General features: G+C 40.5%; 1 protein-coding gene across 1 annotated transcript in view; it reads right to left on the reverse strand.

Annotated features, from left to right (window-relative positions):
- The window catches only part of LOC141926073 (VPS10 domain-containing receptor SorCS1-like), a 297,323-nt gene that overhangs the window by 74,469 nt on the left and 197,138 nt on the right, over positions 1-25,716 (reverse strand). Inside the window, exons 6-7 of the mRNA XM_074831226.1 lie at positions 11,461-11,525; positions 1,935-2,053 (exon numbers count right to left, since the gene is read on the reverse strand). Coding sequence (XP_074687327.1) covers positions 1,935-2,053; positions 11,461-11,525 — 184 coding nt within the window. The remainder of the gene's footprint in view (positions 1-1,934; positions 2,054-11,460; positions 11,526-25,716) is intronic.

Here is a 25,716-nt window from a genome sequence, read left to right on the forward strand (position 1 = left end):
AAGCATTGTTTATGAGAGAGTGTGAGTTTGTAAATAAAATACAGTGTAGTGGGAGAAATAAACCCATATTCCCTTATCCTCATGCTTTTGAACCTACTTATTTTAAAGCCAAATGCCTTAGTTGCAGAAAAGCTAGATGCAGATCAAGGAAGGTAAGGAAGGCTAAGGGTGGGTGCTCAGGGTGTTCATCTATTCTTCCAAGCCTTTTCTGTCTGCTATAGGGCTATGCATCATCTGAAGAACAGTGCCTGGGATAAGGCAGGGTCCAGCATCAGCCACTGTTTAACTGTTCCTTGCCAGCCAGGTACATCCAGACACATATATAAGCACCTGAAGAATCCCATTTCAAATTACCAGCCAACAGTGAATTCACTGACTACTTAGAATAAAGCAGAGTTTGTTTTCAGGGATTACAATATTATTATTTCATACCTGTACCTGTCAAATATTAATGATTTGCAAGTACTATCTCTTTGACCTGTTATATTTATTTCTGTTTAAGAATCCTAAGAAGTTTAAGGATTAAAATGGGAGCTTTCCAAATCGAAATATTACATGATACCTTCTCAGACTGTATTACAAACATGAATCTATAAAGTTGTGCAAAGCCCATTGGGCATTAAGGGGAACATCGTAAGAGGCTGCCTCTCCTCACATGTTCCTCCTTCCACTGTGCAGCTAGCACAGAGGTAGAACAAAGCTGAAATTTGACAGCACTGGGAACACTATACTACAGTACTACAGCTTATAGACAGAAAAAGAAATGCATCAAAATACAAGGGCTATCCAGAAAGGTAGATAACCTCTCCAGTATTGACTTCAGATGAGGCAAAGGGGTTGGCTTCCCTACAGTGTGTATTGACATGAGGTCAGATCAGAGAAGACTAACAATCTTGAAGAGCAAAAAACCAAGGCATCAGTGATGAAGTAACAAATCAATTCACATATGAAGAGAAATTCCCCAACTCCTGTGTCACTCGAGCCACAAACATAGTCACTCTGAAATGAGAGAGCATGGCTGAACACTGATGCGTGACCCTGTTTTCCTTAGCACATAAACATTTCATTTATGCCTCAGACACACTGGGCACAAAAGCTATTCTGGAACGTATGTCCCAGATTTATTTGTGGATGATTTAGACTGGTGTTTATAACTGAGTTCATTAACTGAAGGTAATTAGCAATCAACTCACCCAATTTAAAATATCAGTCCTCTCTCTTCCCTCCACCCCCAAGCATGGCAGAATATAAACTGCCTGGAAGACCAGTTTAGTCCTAATGATTTCCAGTTCACCTCCATGTTCTCTGCAATTCTGCTGTTATTTTTGTCCTCTTCAGCTGTTATTAAATGGACACTGGCGGAAGCCTAATAAAACCTGCAGTAGTTCAGATCTATTCACCAGCTCTCACCTGGAATACAGCTTGGCTGAGTACCTCTCATCTTCAGCCTTTTCACTATAATCACAACTGAGGCATAACAATAAAGCCTGATTAGTCCTTCTTTGGTTCTTCCCCTGACTCCCTCCCTCCTTTTCTATTTCCCTCACATGTTCAAAAAAGCTTTGGTCTATTCCCTTGCAATAGCAGAAGACTGACATATCACTTCAAGCTGGGGGGGTTAGAGAAGTAATCCTAGAGTGCTGATGAGATTGCAGGGAGTGGCACAGAGCACTCTAGTACATATGGTGGGTGCTCCAGGCAGGAACTCTATGATCCTACATTTACAAGAAACTAGAGGTAAAAGGAACACTATTAGCATTGTAAGGAACTGCTACAATCCACTCAGTGCCTTTATTATTTGGATTCAGTCTTGTCTAATTAGTTGGGAGCTATCACACATGCACACACGCAAAGGAATGGAAGAGAAAATAATAGAATATAGAATGATACAATATAAAATAGTAGAATAAATAAGAGAAGAGGGTGTTCTGCACCTGAACAAAGACATAATCATCCTGGACAATCAAGGAGTTATGGTCAATATAGCCTGGAAAAGGTTTGCTGCGAGTGGCTTCACTGCAGTTCTGCATCTTGCAAGTGATGTATTGGGCATCTGAAAGGAAAAGAACAAAGTCAAGACACTTAAGACCCTGAGCACAGATTCTTCCTACTGTCACAAACCTATTTTCTGAGGCAGCAGTGCTGTTCCCCAGCCTCACACGACATGAAGTGACACCATCCATTCAATGCAACACAACACTTCTTTCCCTTACACCTCTTGTAAATCTACCCTTGATTACTTTCTTCCTTTAAGTACTTTCCTTCTTCACCTGCTTCATCCTCCCATTATTTCTTTCATTCCAACCTACAGCAGACAGCAGACTTATCCATTGTTCCTTTATACCAAGAGAGAGCCCAGCATAGCTGTTCCGATTACGCCATGCCACTCTTTGGGAAGTAGACCAGAGGCAGCATTTGAAGGTGGCACAATGTAATGCTTGGGGCCCAGGTCTGACAGAAACCTAGTCAAGGACATATCATTCAGCACCATTACTTGCCCTGCTGAGTTTACGTGGATGCTACCCAAGCTTAAGCTTAAAGCAAGGAACAGAGTGAGGGAACAACAAAGATTTACAGAGGCAACAAACAGCCCAAGTCCTGTGACTCCCAGAGTAACTATAGGTCTGAAGAGTTGTGTCTATGCTGCAGGACAGATACTCTCTGTGCTGAGTCTCTACAGTTTCCCTGACATCCCCATGGTGTGGGATTTGCTGTAGAGCATGACAGCTTCTCCATGGTCACATGCTGAAATTGTTTAGAACACGACCAAGGTCCAGAGCATACACAAGAAGAAGGACACTTTCAGAGGCCACCTGCCCCATAGTGTCACCACTGAGAACCCCTTCCACGGTGAAACTCTGTATTTCCTACAGCACTTACGCTCTGCAGAGTAATCCAGATCACCTCAGCAAGTAATTCAGACCACCTCCTGTTCAGGGGTTTTACTTACTTCTCTGTTGACAGTGTAGGTAGATGCACTCTGGCAAACCTGGGTGATCATTCCACACTCTTTTGAAACTAGAGGCCTTAAGTAGTTTCAGTCATATGTTTCAAAGTAAAAGGCCTAAATCCAGACCTAGAGCCATCTCATCCACTATCACTGTATGGGATGTCCTCATCTCCTATTATGAAGCACTGCACGGTGCTTATCTCGTAATACATCATCTGAAGAAAAACAATTTTAATTTCTTCATGGTGGTAATTTATCCTAGAATACAGAACCATATTCTCAGTATTCAATTTGGGCTCTTTCAGATCAATTAAGAAGTTGCACCTTGTTTAATGACAAAGCTGATATACAGGAATAAGGATTTTGGCATTTTAGCATTAGCACTTATGTGACAGAATCACTACATGGCATTTAATGTTAGAACTACTTCTAATCTTTTTCCTTGTTGGAGAAGCACAGCCCCTTCTTTGATATAATTAACATGTTCTGATCAGAGAAGTAGCATTTTACACTGAAATAGAAATGGCTGGATTTTACCATCTCATATTTAATCTTGGTTTTAATTTAAATCTATCATTTCACATTTCTTTCCTTACTTCTAAGTGCTGTTGACTTCTGCTTGAAACAGACATGCAGGGTAACGAACCTGCACTGAAGTTTGATGAGGGACCCCGGCATTTTCAGAGTCCTTGGAATATATAAAGTGTTAAGTATTATTAGTTACTGCAGTTTATAACATTTTATGCTTTCGCAGTTCACTGCAAAGCATTAATTAATACAACCCGGACAGCATGATTGAAATGCATTTCCCTTCAGAGGAACATGATTTTTTCCACATTAGCCACGAGAGGGCAGGGAACGACGTAACTCCCAGTCTGCTCATTTCAGTGAGCTCAGGAAAGTTCCCTTTCAGAGCTGTTCAGCCCTCTGTCCCTCTGCTCCCAGGAAGGAGGGGACAAGGGAGCCAGAGCCTCTTCCACCACCCAATAGTACTGTGTGGTGCAGCATTTCCCCTCCTTGTCCTAAGACAGAGGACGGGGATGCATCCCTTCATCTGCAACACAATCACTTCCCACTCCTCCTGTTTAATTCAATCCATTGTATCATGAAGGACAGCCCCCCACACCTGCCCCCACATTCATAGAGTCATAGAATGGTTTGGCTTGGAAGGGACATTTAAAGGTCATCTAGTCCAACCCCCCTGCCATGAGCAGGGACATCTTCAACTAGATCAGGTTGCTCAGAGCCCTGTCCAGCCTGACCTTGAATATTTCTGGGGATGGGGCATCTACCACCTCTCTGGGCAACCTGTTCCAGTGTTTCATCACCCTCATTATAAAAAATTTCCTCCCTATATCTGGTCTAAATCTACTCTCTTTTAGAGCAGCGCAACACGCCCTGCTAAAAAGTTTGTTCCCATCTTTCTTATGAGCCCACTTTAAGTATTAGAAGGCCACAGTAATGTCTCCCTGGAGCCTTCTCTTCTCCAGGCTGAACAACCCCAACTCTCTCAGCCTTTCCTCATAGGAGAGGTGTTCCAGCCTTCTGATCATTTTTGTGGCCCTCCTCTGGACCCGCTCTTACGGGTCCATGTCTTTCCTGTGCTGAGGGCTCCAAAGCTGGACGCAGTACTCCAGCTGGGGTCTCATTCTGTCTCAAGAAGGTTCCTGAGTGAAATGGCTGGCAATTCTGAGCTTAAACAAAGCAGCATCAGTTCAAACGGCTGCCTGCCCTCCACCACCCCCCCACCCCCACCCCCCCCCGCCCCATGCTGTTGGCAAGACTGGGTGGCTTTTCATACATGGGATTGAATCACCCAGTGTAGAGCTATATAGGATCACCCAGTGTAGAGCTGTACAGGATCAGACCTCTGTTTCCCACCTTGTTTTCTTTTTTTTTTTTCCCCATCACCACTATTTCCTTTTACTTCCAGAGGCACACAGGCCATCTGGGAGACACTAAGAGGAGACTGCAGTGCTGTCTTATATCCCATGCAAACGGATTATTTATCCTGAGAGCACAGGGAGGTAAAAGGATGGGTGCTGCTGGGACCAGCCAGCAAAGAAAATTAAGAAATCTCCTCCACAAGAGATTTTAAAGAGCAGGCCAGGTTGACATCCATTAGAGGTGACTGAAGTTTTTTTCAATCCTGTTTTAATGGAGGTATGGGGACTTATGTCTATTTCTGCTGTGATCGCAGGAGTCTGTGCAGCAGTGATTGTACCATTGATGAAGATTTACTAAGGCAATTCCTGTGAACTTTTACAGTGCAATTCTCCACGGCTTCAATTCTAAAATGCCAGTAATAACTACTAAAGGGCAGAGCACCAAAATTGCTTAAGCTAATCGCCCAAACAGACAAACCCTGAGATGTGCACACCAAGAAAATCTCCCTGTGCTATGAGAGACAGAAAGGAGAAGCAGGCTTCTTGCAGTGCCTGGATCCCTCTTTTTTCCTAAGGGGAGTTTTGCTGTGCTCACATTAACTCAAGGATTTTGTTTTGGCATTTGATTCTCATGGACATTTTATGTGATTCCATTGGCAGAGCTTTGTAACTTAGCATTAATTAATGTCAATTAATGTATTCAGTTGCTAAGCTCTGGAATTAATTTCATTAGTTTTCCCACACAGCTGTTTTCCCTGCCATAGGTAATTAGGACATTATGCTTTTCATTTCCAGAACCCACACCTCCAACAACAGCTGCTGTTTTTAATATACAACAACAAAGTCACGCTATGCCTGGAGAAAAGAACATAGCAACTCCCAGCTCTTACACCACCAGACACTTTGATTTTGACAGGTTTGGACACCTAGAGTAGGATTCTTCTCAGGGAATGGCTACTCTTTCTAAAGAGGAATCATAAAAAAATCACAGAATACAAGGACAGAGGAGACATCTTGTAAAGGAATCCTCTGGCAAAATTAATCTGTTTCAGTGGTAAAAGAACTGCAAATGTTAACACTTAGCAAAAGTTAAGAGCCAGGGGGACCCTGTGTCATTAAATATTTTAGTCTTTTTTGTTTAGCTCGAGATCCATGCTAATATGTTCTCAAGGCAAATGCATCCAGCCTGTCCCAGAGACATCTCTTGCTTCAGTTGGTGGAGATGGAAGGTCGTTGGTGCTTACTGGAGGTTAGTGAGCCCCTGCAAAAGTACACAGGAAAGTTTCAAATCCCTTCCTAAAGCAGAGTAGGACTTTCTTCAGGATACTTTGAATGTTATTTTTGATGACATATCAAACCCTAATACCCACTGCTTTCTAGTCTAAGCTTGCATGTATATCTTTCGAAAACCTTATTTGATCACAAGGACAGTCAGAGAAAATATTCACTGTACTCACTGCAAATGTATCATTTTTACTTTTCTTGCCTTTAATTCTTTGAGAAATGTGTCCTTCTCTCTACAAATAAATCCACTAAGGACAAATCAGCAGCTTAGACATTAGGGATGGCTTCTGCTTTTGAAGGATGACTGGCATCCTGTAACTAATGAACTGTAAGAACATGGTAGCAACATACTTCACTGAAAGACCCAGGCCTGTAACCCCTCTCCAACAGTGACTAATAACAAAAGCCTAGAAAAGGTTATAAGAATTTGTCCACATGCGTTGGTAGTCTAGGTACACCTTCAGCATCCACAACCTCCTTATGGCAATGAGTTCCACAATTTCATTAAACATTCTCCCACACTCTTCTACTCCTTATTCTACTCCCATTCTCTTTCTACTCCTTATTTGAGAAACACACAAAATGACTGTTCTTTATCCATTTCCATCTGGTCTGAACATTGATTTGTGAAATGTTTATGAGCAATGCAATTAACCAGTAATGAAGATCAGTGGAATGAAGCCACCGCATCTACTAACTACTCACAAATCTATTTTTATCCAGCTGCTACTCTTTCTTCATTGCATGTCAGAGTCAGGAATCTTTCTTTACATTGTGAAGTATATCCTCTGCCATTTCTGGCATAAGGATATAATTGGAGAAAACAACAGATGTCATTCTCCAGGACAAATACTAATCATGATCAGGAAAAAAAATCACTGCACAGGTTTAAGGCACTATAGGAAATAATTCACCACTCTAGCTATGGTAGCAAAAGATTATCAGGCTAGGTTGCCTACTCATTTTTCCACAGCAATGATTATTTTATTCTTCCTAGCAAAGTTCTGTGAAAACAGAAATTAAAGTCCTAGCACAACTTTGTGATTCAGACACTATTGGCCAGATGCTCAGTCCCTGTTGATCAGCAAGCAGAGCATGCCTGATGACCCCAGGTGAGGCTTTAGTCCTATCTGCAATCACAGCAGCATCTAAATTACCTTTCAGTAAGAAAAGTTGTTGTGTAAATCAGGACAGCAGAAGAAAAGTAAAGGAAACAAGAGTACTTTTTAAATATCAGCAGCTCTCTAAATTTTTGCCAGGACATTAGCAAACCTCTTAGCTTCTTTCATCCACACTTACCAAAAAAAACCCAACCATAAATTAAAAACTTTACTCAAAATCATTTGGCATCTATCTACATAAGCAAATGCATATCTCATAAATGTAACAGTTGGTTTTCTTGACTTGCCTCTATAGAAACTGTCACTTAGCCTCTGAGTCAGCCTTGCCATTCTCTGGAGGGCCAATGGGTACCCAGTTAGTCTCCAAATGCCTTGTAGGAATCCATCTTTCTAAGTCTCACCAACAGTCTGGATTCCTCAGTAGGCATCATCTGAATAAAAAATACCTCCCACATCAATTAGCTTGAATCAGACTTTACTGGGATAACCCTCACTAGCTCAAATCAGATAAGCCCATTAATTAAGGATCTTTCAGGACTTGTATATTCTTTACAAACCTAAACCGCACATGTCTTCAAGTTTATACACCTTCTGAGAGCGCTTCAAGCTGCATTTGAGCAAACCTAGATTTAACTTCCACCAGTCATTCTGCCTGCTGTCTGTGGTGGTGAATGTAACAAAGAGAAGCTTATCATGTGGTTAAGAACTGTAGGGGATTAATTGTCTTACTGTGGTGTTGACCTGAAACCAGGCAAAAAAAAATTATAATTCCTGTTGACTTTGTTGGCTCACCTTTGATCCTGTTCCAAAATCAAAGTGGAACACCAGGGACACACAAACGTACAAATGGAAATGTGAGATAAGGTTCATATGAACTTCTTCCAACCAGAAAAATCAGTTTTACCACTGTGCTCTCAGTCTCAGCTTGACTCAGATGGGGCCTGAAGCCGTTAAAAAAATAAACAAAACCATCACATTTGACAAGCTGAAAATTTGCCTGGTGCTCTCCAAAATTTACACAACAGGATTAAAAACATAAATGGTAATGATTAGCCCTGCAAATCTGTCTCCATCAATACAACTAAATTGCAGTCTGTACTCAGTGTGTTCATCCCTACCTGCATCCTAGTTTGATGAGACAGTGTGTTCAGAAGAAGTCCAGATTTTTCTGTATCCCGAGGAAAAAAAAACCAGTAGGGATAATGTGCACTCAGGTACAACGCTGCTAGCCAGATCGTCAGCGGGTGTAAATCAACATACCACTGAAGTTATACTGATTTATGCCTGCTAAGAGACTCCTATTTTGGTCCTTGTAAACCTTTTACATTATGTATATAAACACAATAAATAAAATGCACAGACAGACCATAATCAGGGAGCAGAGATAGAGAGTTATTGGTGTTCTACTAGGGAAAGCCCAGTACTAAGTTTGTTGCTGACAGACATTCTCAAACAACCCTGCCAGGGAGACGGGCTAACACCGTACTCTGCTGACATTTCTACTTCTTCTCACCTAAATCTGCAGTTGTACTACTCAGTGTCTGCTGGAAAAGATACCAGCACAAGAATGAGGTGTTTTTTTCTTATTTGTACTAAGTTCAGCAGGTTTTTGCTTAGTCCTTATATTTCCACTTCAGGATCTTTTATTTTATTGTACAGATTTTGTGGTTGTTTCCACACCACTCTCCTTTCTTTCCTTCTTTCTCCTTGTCTTGTTTTGGCAAGTCTACCTTCTCAAATTTAATCCCTTTATTGAATTTTTACACTTGGTTAACTCTCAAAAGAGGTATTGCAAACAAAGTATAAATAAGTAAATGAAAGAACATTTAAAAAAAAAAACAAACAAACACAAAATACCCAAGAAAAATTATTTCCAAATTACCCTCAACTTGAAGAAAATGTATCTATCTCACTTTAGCACACTCCATCACCCCACTGGCAGCAACACACATGCTTCATTCCAAAGGAGAAAGGTTTGTTTGTCCATTGGAGGGTCATGGTTACTTCATCCGGGAAAAGGAGACTGATTTAGTACTTGGAAGAAATCTCTAGTAGCCAAGACACCTGAATATACCAAGTTGGCCATGGTAACTAGAGGAATGGACCATGTGCACACTCTTAGTCTCAGTCTCAAAATCCTGTGACTTGCGGTGCTACCAAATATCTTCTGGCAAAAAATGCTGTGATATGTTCCAAGGTTACTGCTTTCAGCTACCTACCATAGCCCTCTGCCAGAGCCCAACGCTCCCTGGAATAATGGGCAAAACAGCACGCACTTACTGAAAATCCAACATGTTTTCTTATATTGCCAATGAGCTGAGCTGGGGACCTCCTGATTCATGAGCAGAAGATTCATCTGAAGACTGTTTTGTGAGAGGGGTAAGGTTTGACACCACTGCTATACTTACATCAGTAGTTCTGTCACTGCCTAAACAGAAAAACTTAACTCGTGCTGCCTCATAACTAAGTAAATATAAGTGTGCAGAATCAGTTACTAGAGCTCAGCTGATAAGCAATAATTTGTTATTCTACAATTCTTTACCAATATGCCTGACTCCTCAGTGAAGCCAGTTTAATCTACCTGTTTTTTGGTTTTTACCTTAAGAGCTGTAATAAAGCACTCAAGGAGTCTTTTGCAGAAATGTGCTATAGCTGTGCAAAATGTTCTTATTGCAGCCTAAGAACTCAAACAAGACCATTCAAGGCATTTGGAGCATGGCACTTTCTCTGCCCACTGTGAGTTGAACATCCCTCAAAAGCATCACCAGAATATAGTTCCTTAAACATCAATTACAGTACTTCATCTCAATGACCTCAAATTCTTAATGCCTTATAACAGTAATATTTTGTGCTGAAATAGTCACTGTCCTGTTAAAATATTTCATTCTCATTTAGCATGTCCTAAGAGATAGAAAGCTTCATGTTCCCAGCCCTGCTGCCATGTTCAGGTAAGTGAAACTGAGAGGAGAAATAATAATCTGAGATCAGAAATGATAAGAAATAGAGATAATACATTCTTTCATTTTTACTAATCTTGCATATCTTGAAATGGAAAGACCTTTAAAGTTTTATGGTTTCTATCGCAACTGTTTCTTTTCAAAATTCATCTTCCAAAAAATTCTCTTTCATGCTAAATTTCAGTGAGTTAAAAAACTGATTACCTTACAGTTACCTTTTCAGACAGTTTTCAAATTTCCAACAAAAAAGCTACACATTTTAAGTAACACCACTGCATTTGTGGGTACAATTCTGGGGAAAATTTTATTCATTTTTAAAGGAATTACTTGAGTGCATCATTAATACTTAAATATTGCAAATGTAAAAATCTGCTTGTTATGTTGCAGCAAAGCTGCTATTTACAGAGGAAACAATATGGAATTACAATGACGAGATCTATGGCAGCCAGGCTTTCGGTGTCATGCCTGCCTGAGGCAATCCAGTGTTCTGGAAAAGACATCCATGGAGGAAGACTTGCAAAGGTAGGGGAGCTCAAAGATAAACCTTGAGGAAGCATGGGTGGGAGGAGAAAAGGCCAGCGGGTGGCTTAGGGTGCCTGAGAGAATTTACAGCCAATTAGGAGAATATTTTGGAGTTGCAGGTAAAGGAGGCTCCTGAAATGGAGAAAAGAACCTCAAGAGGCAAAGCAGGGAGGGAGAGGAGCTGATGAAAGTGAAGGACAATGACAGGACAAGCAATAGCAGTGAAGGATACACTTGGGCTGGTCATTAGAAGGTTTCTAACGTGAGAGAAATGAGGCATTTTCAAAGGTAGTACCTAAGGCAGAGTATCCTTGGTCTGTTAAAACTGTAAAGCTACAAACAAGGTGATATTATGTACTGTGTGAAACAACAGCAGCTAGACTCTGTGACCCAGGAACTTCTCTCCAATGCCTTGTTCCCATGATCAAAAATCACATAGGAAGAAAAGTGCTGTGTATACTAACTCCAAATACTACTTATCACCTATTCTTCTTTACCATGCTCTTGGCTCCTTTCAAAGTCTGTTAATCCCAACTTTTTGCCTTGCTGGAAAGACTTCTCTTCTGACAGACCTCCCTTCGAACAGTCAAACCCCTCATATTAAGTGAGTGAATAACTAAAGAGAAGTCAGATTTCCTGACAGATTTCTCATATTCTTTTAACCACACATGATATTGTGTGGTTAAAAGAATATGAGGGCAGTCCAGAACACCACAGTATTTGGAAGCTGATGTACTTACGACCATCCACTGTCTTTGCCTCTAGGTGCACAAGATCAGGCTCTCTACCAGACCCCATCATAGACCTGTAAAAGATTAATACAAAGGCATTAAAAACAACAGATACCATGAATGTCTGAGATACTTATTCCACAGGAGATCCTGGTTAGCTGGACCTAAACTCATACTGACAAGTAAGAACTGATCATTTTGAAAGCATTTTGGCATTTTCCCTAAAATAATCTTGAAAATTTGAAAGAAATTCCATCATTTTATCAAATCAATGCCACTGTGTTTATGAGTTCTTTGTTTCCGACCCCTTCACTTCCTTCTGCCTGGAGACATGTCTGTGACATTTTGATGTGTCTCCTGGTTTGGTCAGAAGGATGCACTTCAGTTCTGGGTGGGATACAGAAGACTTTAATTGATGAGATAATAGTGTTTTCCAGCATAGTAATTACAGCTGTGCCTTTATATTGGACATTTTATGCACATTTGCTTAATTGACACTCTTAATGATCAATATTCCCTCATTAATTAAGAAATTTTAAAAACCCATTTCATCCTGAGACATTTTATCACTTCTGATTTAATAAAAACTGTTCCATTAATAAAATAAATGTCAGGTTGACTCAGAAAATGACTGTTTGCTCACTCTGAATTAACAAGCAACAACATAAAGATATTGAGCACTGCAAATAAGGGATTTACGGACTCCAGCTTTACTTCCATTGTTGAGGTTACCCTGGACTGGTACTGCTGGCCTCAACAACTCCCTGGGACAGTCCAAATGGCCAGTGGTTTGATGGACAGTCTGAACTATGGCGGTGCTGACTGTATGTGTCAATCCCATTGTACAGCAGACCCAGCAGCATCTCTGACAATCAGCCTTGTTTCTGGTCTTGCTCCTGTCATCCAAGTCATAATCTTAGATTAAGGCTACGGGTTAAACAACCAGTTTCTTTTTAGTTGCCTGACATCCAAGTTAATAAACACATGATGGAAGAGAAACATTCATTTCCAGTGATAGACAAATTAGATGTTATTCTGTTCAAAGCCTCATTATTTTTCAGGAAATCTAAAGTGAAGTTCAAACAGTGATTTAGACCTTAATTCAGTTCCCACTGACTGCAATCAGAGGCAACTCCAGCCCTTAATCATCATGCGCATTAACTAATAACCATTATAAAAATGTTAACAATAACAAGATTATTTGTGTTCTGATTAATCCTTAGCTTGGCTTGACAAAATCTGTAACAATTCTCTAGCTAGAAAAGGTTGGGATTTTTTTGTTCTCCTTTGCTGAGCACTGGAAGTTTTAGAAAAGACTCCAAGCCAGCATTACTTTCACCTCTTCTCCAATTTTAATAACATTTATGGCAAGGCCTTTTTCTCCTAAACATTCAACTTCCATTTAAAATCTCTGCTTCCAGACAATTGACCCCAGCTGGGAAGGGAGTACCTTCCTAGAGCATTTTTCCTTTACCTGCTATCATCGGCAGATTTAGGGCCAAAATGCTGGGCCTTCTAGTTAAAAGTTCAGCTCAAGATAGATAGATGCCAGTGACAAATAGCTCTACAAAACTGCAGAAGGGCTAAGCTTGTAATTTGGCATATCTCTTTTTAATTCTTGTTTATTCAAGCAGTCCTTAAGCACACCTGGAATTGGACTACTGCAGAAGACACAGTACAGCTTTGTCAGTGCATTCCTCCTCCTGACCTCACACAGCCCCATGGAGATGTGAACCCTCCAGAGAAACAAGGATTATATTCCACAGATTTGAACACTTTGTCTCTTCAGAGACATGCAACAATGGTATTCGTCCAGCAAAGAACTTGTTGCCTTAGTTAAAGCCTGTGAATCAGGTGCTTTGTGCGTTTCCTCCTCACAGTTCTATTCTGACTCCAAGAAACACCTCTATTGCATCTTCTCAGGCAAAGGCAGCTGATTCAAATGAGACATCTCACTGATGGATGGGACATGATTGTCACTGTTGTCTTCACTTGTGATACAAGCCATAATTTACATCAAACTCTTAAACATCTTAAGAGCAGCATATAAATATCTGTACTCACCATGCCCTGAAAGTTAGAAGGCTACAGCTGTAGTACCTGTATATTACTTAGTCTCACACTGCAACAGCTAGTATTGAGACTGCAGAAGCTTCAGCTCAAGGCAGAATTAAGCCATCAATTGTCCCAAGGATTTACAGAACAAGGATGGCTGAAACATGACTGGTGATAAACATTATTCATCTACTCAAGGGCTTCCTTTCTTTTGATATCTCCTAACCCCTGTGAATTAGAATTGTGATAAAAAACAAAGATGAAAACTACGGCCCAGAGAATCTAAGTGAATTCCTAAAGTCAAACAGGACATCTGAGGTAGAGGCAAGAACAATATCCAGGTCTTCCTATCTGCTAGATCTTTCTTCCTGCCTTAGAAAATACACATTCCATTGCTTTGATAGAAAAAAGGCTTAATTTACTTGTGACAACACAAGGTCAAAGTCAGGCCCATAATATTAAATGATATCATGAACAATCAGTTGCAAAGGACTGGCAAAATACAAACACTTATCTGCTCAAATCAATATTCGTTGTACATAGCTGACATCCAGAAACGTATCACTCCCATCCGGATTCTGCTGAGAGCTTACTGACCAGAACTTTTTTAATGTCACATTTTCTTGTATCATGCTGTTTTGTCCACAGCCCTGTATACAGGTTGCCCTGTAATATTTCTCTATACATACCTCCATACCACCTGAAAAGCCACATCAAGTAATAGTCATCTTACCAGTTATACACTATAGATATTTAACTCTGAGCAAATCACACTCAACTCTCTGAGGAACAGGCAGTTTTGCACTGTGGCTCATATGAACAGTGTTAGATATGACTTTGTGACAAGACAAACTTTATCCTAGAAAGGGCTGTTTCTCTCCATTGAATATAAGATGTGTGGACACTTACACTACAGACACCCACATGTGATCACATAAAGGTCCCAAAGCAGTAACACAACAGACTTGAAATACATTTATTGCCTACATTTAAAAACATGAATTACAGATAAACTATGGATTGTAAGTAAAGGAGAAAGATGATGTCCTTGGGCCACCTTCTCTCTGAGAGAGTAAAGTTTTGTATAGTTTACCTTAGCTTTATTATTTACTATATGGTGCATAAAAGCCTAGGAAATATTCAGAAATGCAATACTGATCATAATGAGCATATACAGGAGATAAATGCCATGCCCTTGGTTGCACTGCACCTGAGAACATGCACTCTGTAGGAAGACAGACATATCCTTTTATGTGCATAGGACAATCAGTTCTCAAAGCATCTACTGGAAACAGGGTGTTAGGAACTGTGGAACACACATTAGAAATCTTAAATTTTTAGTATGTCAACCAGATCTATTGATCATGCAGCTACAGTATTAGTGGGTTTTCTTGGGTTTTTCATTTGACTGGGGGAAAATAGAAACATCCTTAAAAGCTGAGGAGGACAATGTACTTCTACAAGCCTGAGAATTAATTAAGTAACAATGTTAAGCCCATGGCATCAGTATGAAATAAAATTAATAAACCTAACTGATTGTCCTGGTTTGAGTGAGTGGCAGGGATTTTTTGGTAGCAAGGGAGGGGGCTACAGTGGTGGCCCCCTGTGAGAAGCTTCTTGAAGCTCCCGTGGCTCCAAGTCGGACCCACCTTTGCACCAAGGCCGAGTCAATCAGCTGCACCTCCATGATAACGTATTTAAGAAGGGAAACCTGAGAGGAGTTGTGAGGAGAACGTCTGTGCAAACACCAAGGTCAGTGGAAGAAAGGAGAAGAGGGGGGAGGTGCACCGGAGCAGAGACTCCTCTGTGTATCCCGTGGTAAGACGGCAGGGCCGCCTACAGGTGTCTATGGTGGAGTTGATACCGATTTGTGGCCTGTGGGGGGCCCCATGCCAAGCCAGGTGACTGCACCTGAAGAAGGCCAGGACCCCATGGGAAGAAGACCTTGCTGTTGTAGTTTGGTGCTGGGAAGACTGCAACATGTGGGGGTGACCCACACACCCGTGGGAGTGACTCATGTCGGAGTTGGTTTGTGGAGGACTGTCTCCTGTGAGAGGAGGACCGCACTGGAACAGGGGAGGAATGCCAGGAGTTCCCCCACCTGAGGTGGAAGAAGTGGCAGGACTGGCTACACCCACCATTCCCTGTCCCCTGCACCGCTGGGGAGAAGAAGATAGAGATGTCGGGAGCAAAGCTGAGCCCGGGAAGAAGGGTGGGATGGGAGAAGGTGTTTTCAAGACATGATAAAGCTTCTCACAGTCCTATTCTGTCTCTTAAGTGTTGTCGTCATTAGTGTCTGTATTAAATTTATGTTCTTTTTTTTCTTACCTTAACGAGTCTGTCTTTTGCCTGTGCCTTAAAGGATGAGATTATCCCTCCTTGTCCTTAGATCAAGTTCCTGGGTCTTCTGCTTTCCACCTTCTCAGGGTTGGGGGGAGTGAGCAGCTGTGTGGTGCTCAGTTGCCCTCTGAGCTCAAACCGACATGGATTACAAAGAAATTCCAGTCCTCATTGATGACCAGATTTTAAGGCTCTTATACCAGAGTGATCAATAAATACAAGCTTCACACATGGAAGAAGGAAACTACATGCTGGATTTAACCTAGGTAACACCAAAGCCTCAAACTCAGTGTTTCTAACTTGATACAACTGCCTGCTCTACTTCATTATATTTTGTGCACATGGTTAATGTAACCTGGTCAATGTACACTTCACAACCTAAACAAGGAAAAAGTGCCACGTATTCAATAGCTTATAATCCAAGCACCCTGCAAAGAACAGAGGTACAGATGAACAACACTCTGGGACCACCTCAGTTACTGATTTCTCTCAGAAATTTTTCTAAAAACAAACAACAGTCCAAAATTGTATCATTCCCTAGTCTGAGAACTTTTGTTAGCTATGCCAGCAGCACTTTCTTCTCATATTTCTCAATTCTTTTCTTCTCTTTCAGCATCTGTTCTCAAAGACCAATCACTCATATATCCACAAACTTTCCTTATTGCCACTGTCTATGTTTTCACTTTATGGTAAAAATGCCAGAATGCCCTTTCTCCATGCCTTTAATGTCAGGCTTTCTGTAATACTTCCTGAAATTTCAGTACAGCAGGGATATGCTTGCAACACTTTCTGCTGAACGGTGCCTATTGTATTTTTGCGATTAGCCTTCTGTGTTTTGTTGGTATAATTGTCTGGATGTTTTGAAATAAGAGAAAGAGGAAAAAAAACCTTTTGGGAAAATGAGGATTTAAAAAAGCAAAGGGGAGTGCAAGGCAGTGACCCCACTGACTTTACACAGAAGATGCTCACATTATGAAAAATGTAGGACCCCCATAGTCCTATCACAAAGTTGCTTCCTAAAATTTTAATCACCATCAAGCCTGCTAAGTAGTCATCTGCACTTGAGAGCTTCACAAATTGGTATCACTGACTGCAGCGCAGTAATTGCTCTGAATGCAGATTCTACATCCACCGTGAGAAGCGGCACAGGGAAAAGACCCCAAATCATCCTCTGGTTTAGAACTAGGCTGAACTAAACAAAAGCAGCCTGGAACTGCCCATTGCACAGCAAATGCTAGTTGGCATATTTCTGTAGTGACCAACCCCTTGCCATCCCTCTGTCTGAAACATTTCTAAAACCTTGGCTTCCTTGGCTTGTCAGCTCTTCTGAGCCAAGGAAATTCAATAGAGACCCTGTTATCCTGGGGTTTCCACCTCTTCTATCTTTTTTCACTTCTGGGGACAAAAGCAATTGTTTATGGATGCTGGGAACTGATGAGGCTTGCAAGGCAGTCAGACCACTCAGAACTGCAAAAAGGCATCATTGTGAAGATAGCAAAAGCTTCCACTTGGTGTACTTAATTTCAAACTACCATTTTTCATAAACAAAGAACTTGAAGCACCAGACAATAGAGGCTCCATCTCACGGGTTTGTGCATTCTGTAAAGTAGCTTTGGGTGCCTTTGAGTTTGGATACTTGACTTCAGACACAGTAACACCATATCTAGGACTAAATGCACAAGAAACTTGATGCAAACATTTCATATGTATTCATTGTATCACACATGCTCACAGCAGCCAAGATCAAAGGTCTTTCAAGATAAGCAATAGAAGACAATGCTATTTTACAGAACCCTGGCCCAGAATGAAAGGCTGGAAGAACAGAAATACTACTACTATACCCTTTTCACAGTCAGAACTAGTGCAAATGTTGTTCATTCTTTATATTGGGATAGAGAAGTTATGCAGCCTTCCCACATCCTGGAGGAAATGAAAAAGTGCAGAATCAGGACTCCTACCACCATCCTTCACCTTCTTTTGGGGGGAAACAGGCATGATTTCTTCATGCAGCAATGGATGGCAGATAAATGACAGATAACAGCATGACTCTACTAAGGTGAGTGGAATGAGATCGACACAGTTCTGGCCACTTTGAGCTTATCAACACTGACTCAGAATAGGTTAGAAGTGGCTTCAATGCAATACCAAACAGAAAAGTGACACATCGCTTGGGAAATCCAGCCTGACCCCTCATCATCAAAAACGTTCATTTGCCTCTGTGCCCTCTCTTCTCCTTCCCACAACCTGTCCTGATTCTTTTTCTAGACACTAGACTCTAGTTTCATTCTGCAGATGACTTTGTGCTTAACGTGTTATTTATTCTGAGATGTCTCCTGACCTTCAGCATTCCTTCCTTCCAGCCCCAATTTGAGCACACCTCCATCTCCACATATACTGCATTACACAGAAAGACTAATTAGCTGCAACAGACAGGTAGAAGAGAGAACATACTCTCAGAGATCCTTATGCCAAAGTTGTCCTATGAACATAAATATTCTAACAAGCTTTATCTTGTCACAATAGAGCTATAAAGTTGCTCTGTTCAGCACATGATAATGGCTTTGTAATTCAATTATTGGTAGAATTTGCCTTTGGGGATTTATCTTCCTTTAGCCTCAGCACTCATGCGAATCCCTTATCATAAATCTTGCCAATGCAAAACCAGCTCCCCCACTGCCTCTGGGACACATCCTGCCACTTCATGTTAAAAAACTGACAGCTTATTCCAACTTAGTGAATGGCAGATTTTTGTTTTTGTTTTAAAGGACAGAATGAAAATAACAACAGCGAATGACGTTCATGGAGTCCTCAGTAGCATCATTTTTTTGGTTCCACTGATGCTTCTATAACACTCTAAATCCTAATTGCCCTTCATAAAAATAGTAACATGTAGCAATGAACAGGGAGCTTTTTGTCCAAAGATACAAAAGTACTTAATAATCAACCTTTAAGTAACCTTCCCTGCATGCTACTGATTTGTTCAAGACCTATGGAAAAGTACAAGACCAGCAGGCCAAGTTAGAAATAGGGGTTGAGGAAAATTTTTGTTCTCAGCTTCATAGATAAACTCCACTGATTAGTCAAGAGCACAGGGACCTCATTGATTTGACCAAGATCACAGAGTTGTTATGTGGCAGAGACAAAAATAGAGCCTGAGTCCTCCAGGCTCCTTTTTCTTTTACTACTATGTTGACTCCATGAGGATTTTGCAGATACTCTCTGTTCCTTTTTTGCTTGCAGAGGTCAGTGAATCTGCCACCCCAGGGAGCTCAGTGTGGGATGGAATTCTTATGATTTCTTTAGTTCAGTCCCTATTATGTGAGATTTTACCTATTTTACTATTTCTGAAACATAATTTAAAGATTGCTTTCTAGCTTTAGCATCTCTTAGCCATATTCTCCTGTCATGTTTTAGAAACAAAGGGTCAGATTCCAGACAGGCATAAATCAGCACTTCATTTCTTTATATCTGGCCCATAAATCTCCCTTGACAATAATCTAATTAGATTTTCCCTGCTATATCTCTGCACTATTCTTTCCCACATTGTCTAATTAGGTGAAATGATAGAATTTTGTGCAATTCAACTGGCAGCCACTGGGCCATATCCATCCTACGGTATGCTTTACTCAGTTTGTCACATTTTCTCTAGAACTGATAAAAAATAGCAGTGCAGTGAGTAAAGCTCCTACTTGTGCCACCTCACAACACTGACCCAGAAAAACAGGTGGCTGTTGCTGCTAACACTGAAAGAGATGAGTAGGTAAATGGGAGTTGTGGTGTGATTTCCAGGCCATGGGGAATCACTTCTACTCTCACCATCATTTACAACCCTAGAGCAGGATTATCCATAGCCTTCAACCCCATGATGTCCACATACCCCACAGCTTCAAGGAGAGTAGCAAGCCAAGCCTTCTATCCTGCTGCAGTAACACCACAGCTCTCTGTGGGAAGCTCCAGAGATGAAACTTGGCTAAAACTCTGAAATAGGTGGATGTGAATTCTCAGGGAGGTAGGAGTCCATTTCTGGTAACACTGCGTGGGAGGAATGTCTTAACATGAGGATCTAAACTAAGTGGATAAAATTCAGTTACTAGGATTAGATCCTGATTTTAAGATAGTCCTTCTGTCCTACATCTCTTTTTCATATATTGCAGGAAACTTAAGACATCACACTGGTCTGAAGGGAAAGGAGAAAGGTACCCCCTAATTACAGCCTCTGAACTCAGCTCCCTAATATAATGGACCAAATCTACCTGATTTACTGCTTCTCTGCTGGTACAGTCTAATATGATCATGGTTTCCCACTGTATTAAGACGCATGTTTCTGGTATCTTGTACTGCTGGGGCCCAGTCAGGGTGCTCCAGAGGAGGCCAAGGAGTCATTTATAGCAAGAGTGGAAAGTCAACTCTGGTAACACAGTATGCTACTCATTAAACATACCACAGAAAACAGCAGTGAAACCTTCCTGACACAGATCTAGACAAATTCACAGTTAACTACTATGTAACTGCCTCACCCTTTCAAGGGCTGCCCTTTATACATGCATACAGAGAAATCAGCTTCTTAGTCCAATGCCCATTGAAAACTGACATGTTCCAGGGTCCTGTGTAGCACTGCAGACTTCTGCTACTAAGCCCCAAATCAAGATTTTGAACCTGGTATATGGATGTCTGCCTACTTCTGCAGATCTTTAATGGAGGGAAGTGGATGATGGGAGAGAAGATGAAACTCCTGGGAGTCTGTACTAATTTATAAAGCATCTCTGGATGATTTTTTAAAATAAGTCAGCTGAATCAGGAAAACAAAACCACACCAACCCATGCATCAATCAGACTGGGGCCTCTCAGTCCCAAAAGGTTTATTCAGGTGAATATACCTCTTCTCTCTATTCACAACTGGAGGACAAGACTCTATGGGGAGGAAGGGAGCAGAGTCATGTAAGTGGTCAAGAATCTGTTCAGTTACGAATTTTAGAACATTCAAGTTACTATTTTACCCCCATCTTTAGAACTCCTGTGATAATCAAACAAGGTTGAGAACATTTTTTCTCTCACACATGGAAGAACTCTACCAAACTAAGGATTTGGGACTGAGGAGTTATATTTTTCTCTGACAAATCTTGATTTGATTATGAGTAACAAGTTCTCTCAAGAGACTGCTGAGACCAGAGGATCTGCTTATTATAGACTCAGAGGACCAGAGGGCTATCAACCTCTACTGTGTGACTTTGGGCAATTTTCGCAGATTTGTCTAGGGAAGAAAGATACGTATTTCTGATCCCAGTTTCTTAAGAACTAAAACTTATCATAAATCCAAAGAATCTAAATGATCTTTCAACAGCAACAGGCAGAGGATGCTGCATGACTTTTTTCTGTCCTTGCTGACTGACATGGGGCTGGCAAGTTTGTATCTCTGGAAGCCAGACAGGAATAAAATTCTAATTCCCAAGATAAATCTGAGAGATTTCAGCCTTCATTTGTACCAAAAATATAGAGTTACATCAGAGTTCAGCTGTCTGAGAACTGTAAGCAGAGGTTTTCACTAAATCTGTTGAAAAGCCAGTGGGATTTTTAGTAAACTCTGCCAGCTGAGAGTATGCTTCCTTGTACTCTGGCTGGGCAGGATGTAACACTGACCTTTCTGGTGAGAAAATGGTAAATGTCAGGGGCACTGAATGGTGACAAAGTGCTCTAATATGTGTTACCATCACTAATGTTAGCAGCAGCAGCATGGTAAGGGCCAAGGAAAGGCATGGTTGCAGATTTGCCCTTCACTGTGATCCCTGGCAGTGTTGCTTGCCGGCAGCCCATCTGTATCCTTAGGCTGGCAGCCATAAAGTTCCCTTAAAATATTAGCAAGGTAATAGCAGCCTGTGTTATAGAGGGTCAAACCTTCAGTCTGACTTTCTCCCAAAGCCAAACTTCAACTAGAAGCAAAAGTGTGGTGTTCAATTCAGAAAAAAAAAAAAAAAATGGAAATCAAGCAAAATTCACTACTCTTGCTATTGCCCATCAGTTGCTTAATTCAGATCTCCTGAAAACTGTCATTGTTCCCTCTGTGACGTGCCCCTCTGGCATGTGCACATCTCCACCATATTTAAGCTATGAAATACACATATTTTTAATTAAATTTGTAGTACACTTCAACTCATCAGGTATGGCTTCTGTGTTAGATCAAGCAGATAATTTTCTGGGCAGGCTGTCACAATGCCCTTTGATTGGCATCTTCCCTGTCAGACTCCAGCAGTTGCCCTGCGGTGATTAAAAGGTCTTGTTCAGCAATACACAGCACCATTTGTAAACAGCCCAGATACCATGCCATTTAGATTGCCTCAGCCCACCTGGGTGGGCGTGCAAATCTCACCAAGCCAAGATCTGACAAGAACACTGGGACAGTTCGCCCAGCTTGCTCCAACTGCTTGAATATAATGAAGTTTTTAACAGGGCTTTGACACTTTTTTCCCTTGATTTTCAACTCTTTCAGCTGCTCCAATGAACACAGTCAGAGCTTTTAAAATACAGTCTCTAGCCTCATCTGGAAAAGAAAAGATATATACTCTCTAATTCTGCTCTGAAGATTAACTTTCTTTGCCACTGCTCATAAAAGAAACACAGATATAGCCGTATCTACTCATCTGTCCTCCCAGCTGCTTACCAGTTTATCTTTTTCTCTCTTTCAGTGTGTGTGCATATTTTTGTATTGTTTGAGGGGAAAGGTTGGTTGGCTGCTTTTTTACCATGTTTGCATCCATCTTCTTTTCCTTCTCATACTCAGAAAAAAAACAAGACACGGTGGAGACATAGCAATATCTCTTACCAAACTGATGTATCTTCTGTAATTTCTTCAGGGAATCATTATCATCATGGACACATGACCCTACCAGGAATGAGATATACTATGATATGGTTTTACTTCTAATCAGTCTGTTATGCCTATGAGGTGCATGAAAGCCCTCAGCTGTATTTTTTGTCTAATTAAACTAGTCATCTTAGAATCACAGAATGGTTTAGGGTGGAATGGAGTTTTACAGATAATCTATTCCAATCCAATCCCCTGCCATGGGAAGGGAGATCTTTCACTACATCCGGTTGTTCAAAGCCCCATCCATCCTGACCTTGAACACTTTCAGGGATGGGACATTCACAACTTATCTGGGCAAGGATCTCAGCACCCTCATAGCAAAGAATTTCTTCCTTATATCTAATATAAATCTATCCTCTTTAATTTTAAAACTGTTACCCCTCATCCTATGACTACAGTCCCACCAGTACCTACAGCACCAGTAGAGTCTCTCTATTTCTCTTGTAAACTCCCTGTTTAAGTACTGAAAGGCCACAATAAGGTTTCCCTGGAGTCTTCTATTCTCCAGGCTGAACAACCCCAACTCTCCCAGCCTGTCTTCATAGGAGAGGTGTTCTAGCTCTCTCATCATTAAAGTGCTTTGATCTTCTTGAAGTATGGGGTGGTATTTATTTTGTATTTCTTCTACTTGAATGTCTGGGTGCAATACTCAAATAAGTGGAAAAAAATAATCAATAGCACTGATACAGTTAATGATTATAACTTGATGATATAATTTACTAGCCTGGTTTTTCTATTGTTCATTTTATGCTAGTTTTTAAGACTATTTTATTATTTGGCTTTATTTCTTTTTTTCTCCCCCAAGTTTTTCAAGGTTAGGTTATAATTAGAATTAGCTGAGAATCTTTTCAGAAAATGTTTCATTTTGATTAAAAAACACTACATTTTGCAGACATTTTAATGAGCTTTTTAACCTTTTATTTTTGTTTTTTTAGGGCCAGCTCTAATTGTGATAGCTTGACTTACTGACTTTCAGAAAATAATTTCTGGCTGAAGGCATGACTTGATCTGAGGACCAGAATAAAAATCTAGCTTTAAATGAGCAATTTCTGCATATATATCTTGGCCATATTGAACTATATGCACTTTGACTAGGTTTTTTTGCAACTACTGGTCATGAATGTTTCGATTTGCAAGTCACAAGGTATCACTATTGAACTTTGACTGGATGACTGGACCACTTTAAAAAGCAAGAAAAAAAGTAAAGTAATTTCTAATATGACTGATTCACCAACTGTGCTCACATTTGTATTCACTACAAACCAGCATCTTTGCCAGAAAAATGCCACGATAGGAATGTATGCTGAAAATCACCAAGTATCACAAAAATAAACTCAGAAGTATTTAGATAAAGCATTTATCCAACTCTTCTAACCAACATCTACTGCATTCTCTTCCCCTAGCGCCAACTACATTAGTAAACACTGTGCTATCAACAATAATGCATGTATATTAACTTGCTGTTTCTGTATTACACTGCTGAACTAGTATTTCTTAGAATACTCCTTCCTAGTAATTAGGGTATTTTTACAGAACATAGTTCCAGAATTACTAAGCACCTTGATAACTGTCATGCATTTTTCTGCCACAGTACATTTAACAGCAAAATCTCAAGAACCTGCCATAGAATAATAAAAAACATGAATAGTGTTGATACAGTGCAGAACTGCAGTGCCTTGGGGTTGTATGCAAAGTGGATTCTTTTATGTTTCTATCAGACACATAACATATGGTTAATTCTCTGAGTGGATTATGCTTTCCTCAGTATACCACTTTCACATACCTAGATTATGCAAACAGATATATCATAAGATACCTGAATTATAGCAGTTATTAAAGGCGTCAGTTTTACAGTAGCCTATCACTAAAGCCTGCCCAGCACAAATAGTCCTCACAACCTTTTAATGAGGTAGAGAATTACGGATCCCTTTTTCCTCCTTTTGTGGTTTGGTTTGTTTGTTTGTTTTTTGTTTCGTTGGGTTTTTTAAGAAAATGCCAGTCGCCTCTTATTTTAAAGGTTTATCTGTTCATCTGACATCTTCCTCCACAGAGTGACATTACAACCTCTTTCATCACAAGTGTGGATGTCAGGGCATCACTTAGAGCTGCAGGTGGAAGAATGAAAATGGGGAACAGAGGAGCTCTGAATAAACAAAGATTCTATTTTCATGTTAATGACTTGTCTTAATGAAACAGAGGGTACAAGAATACAAAATACATATGAACTACAAGGAGCTGAATAGTCTCTACACACTGTTTTCTCAGACTTATGCAGGAGGCATCAGCAGATTGCTTTAATGTTCTTCAGGGGTTTAAATTTCTCTGGGGTGGTAGTAGGAGGGGGTGTTTCACAGAGCAGCCAAAAATAAGCAAATAAAAAAGAAAGTTCTCTTGGAAACAGATATAAGAAATGCAGCTCTAAAAGACACTAAAGTTTCTCTGACAGCATTTGCAGGCAGAGACTTCTCAAGACTAAAACTAGCAAGCTCAGTGGTGTTAGTTGCAAGACTTAGAGGGACCCACAAACTATTTACAAGAACACATGACAGAGTAAAATGACTAGTAAAATATTAGTGAGCCATCAGGAAAATATTTTTTTTCCTGTTTTTTTTTCCTGATCTTTGCTTTCATTAAAAATTTGAATCCATTTAAATGTCTTTAAAGGCTTCCAGATGTTCCTTTCCTGTCAAAAGAAACAGCATTAAGTAAATGAAGCCTCCGGAAGGCCTGATGCCAAAGGTTTTGCTTTGTGTCTTCCTGATCTGTCTCGGTGTCTTCCTGAAAAGTCCCAGTTTAGATAGTCCTGGAAGCAGTTTGTATTAAAGCAAGTCCTCAGCCTTCCTTAGGTACCAGAATACAGTCCTCATTCTCCACAAATATTATAGTCTTCATTCTCTGCACAATACAGCTGTGTCTTGGTTGATCCCTTCAAAATCATTTGATTTAGAGAAAGCACCAGGACAAGGAGAGACTATTCCCACAGTCTGCTTTCCTTGGAAAATGGTGAC

This window comes from Strix aluco, chromosome 7 (assembly GCF_031877795.1).
Source record: "Strix aluco isolate bStrAlu1 chromosome 7, bStrAlu1.hap1, whole genome shotgun sequence".
NCBI lineage: Eukaryota > Metazoa > Chordata > Aves > Strigiformes > Strigidae > Strix > Strix aluco.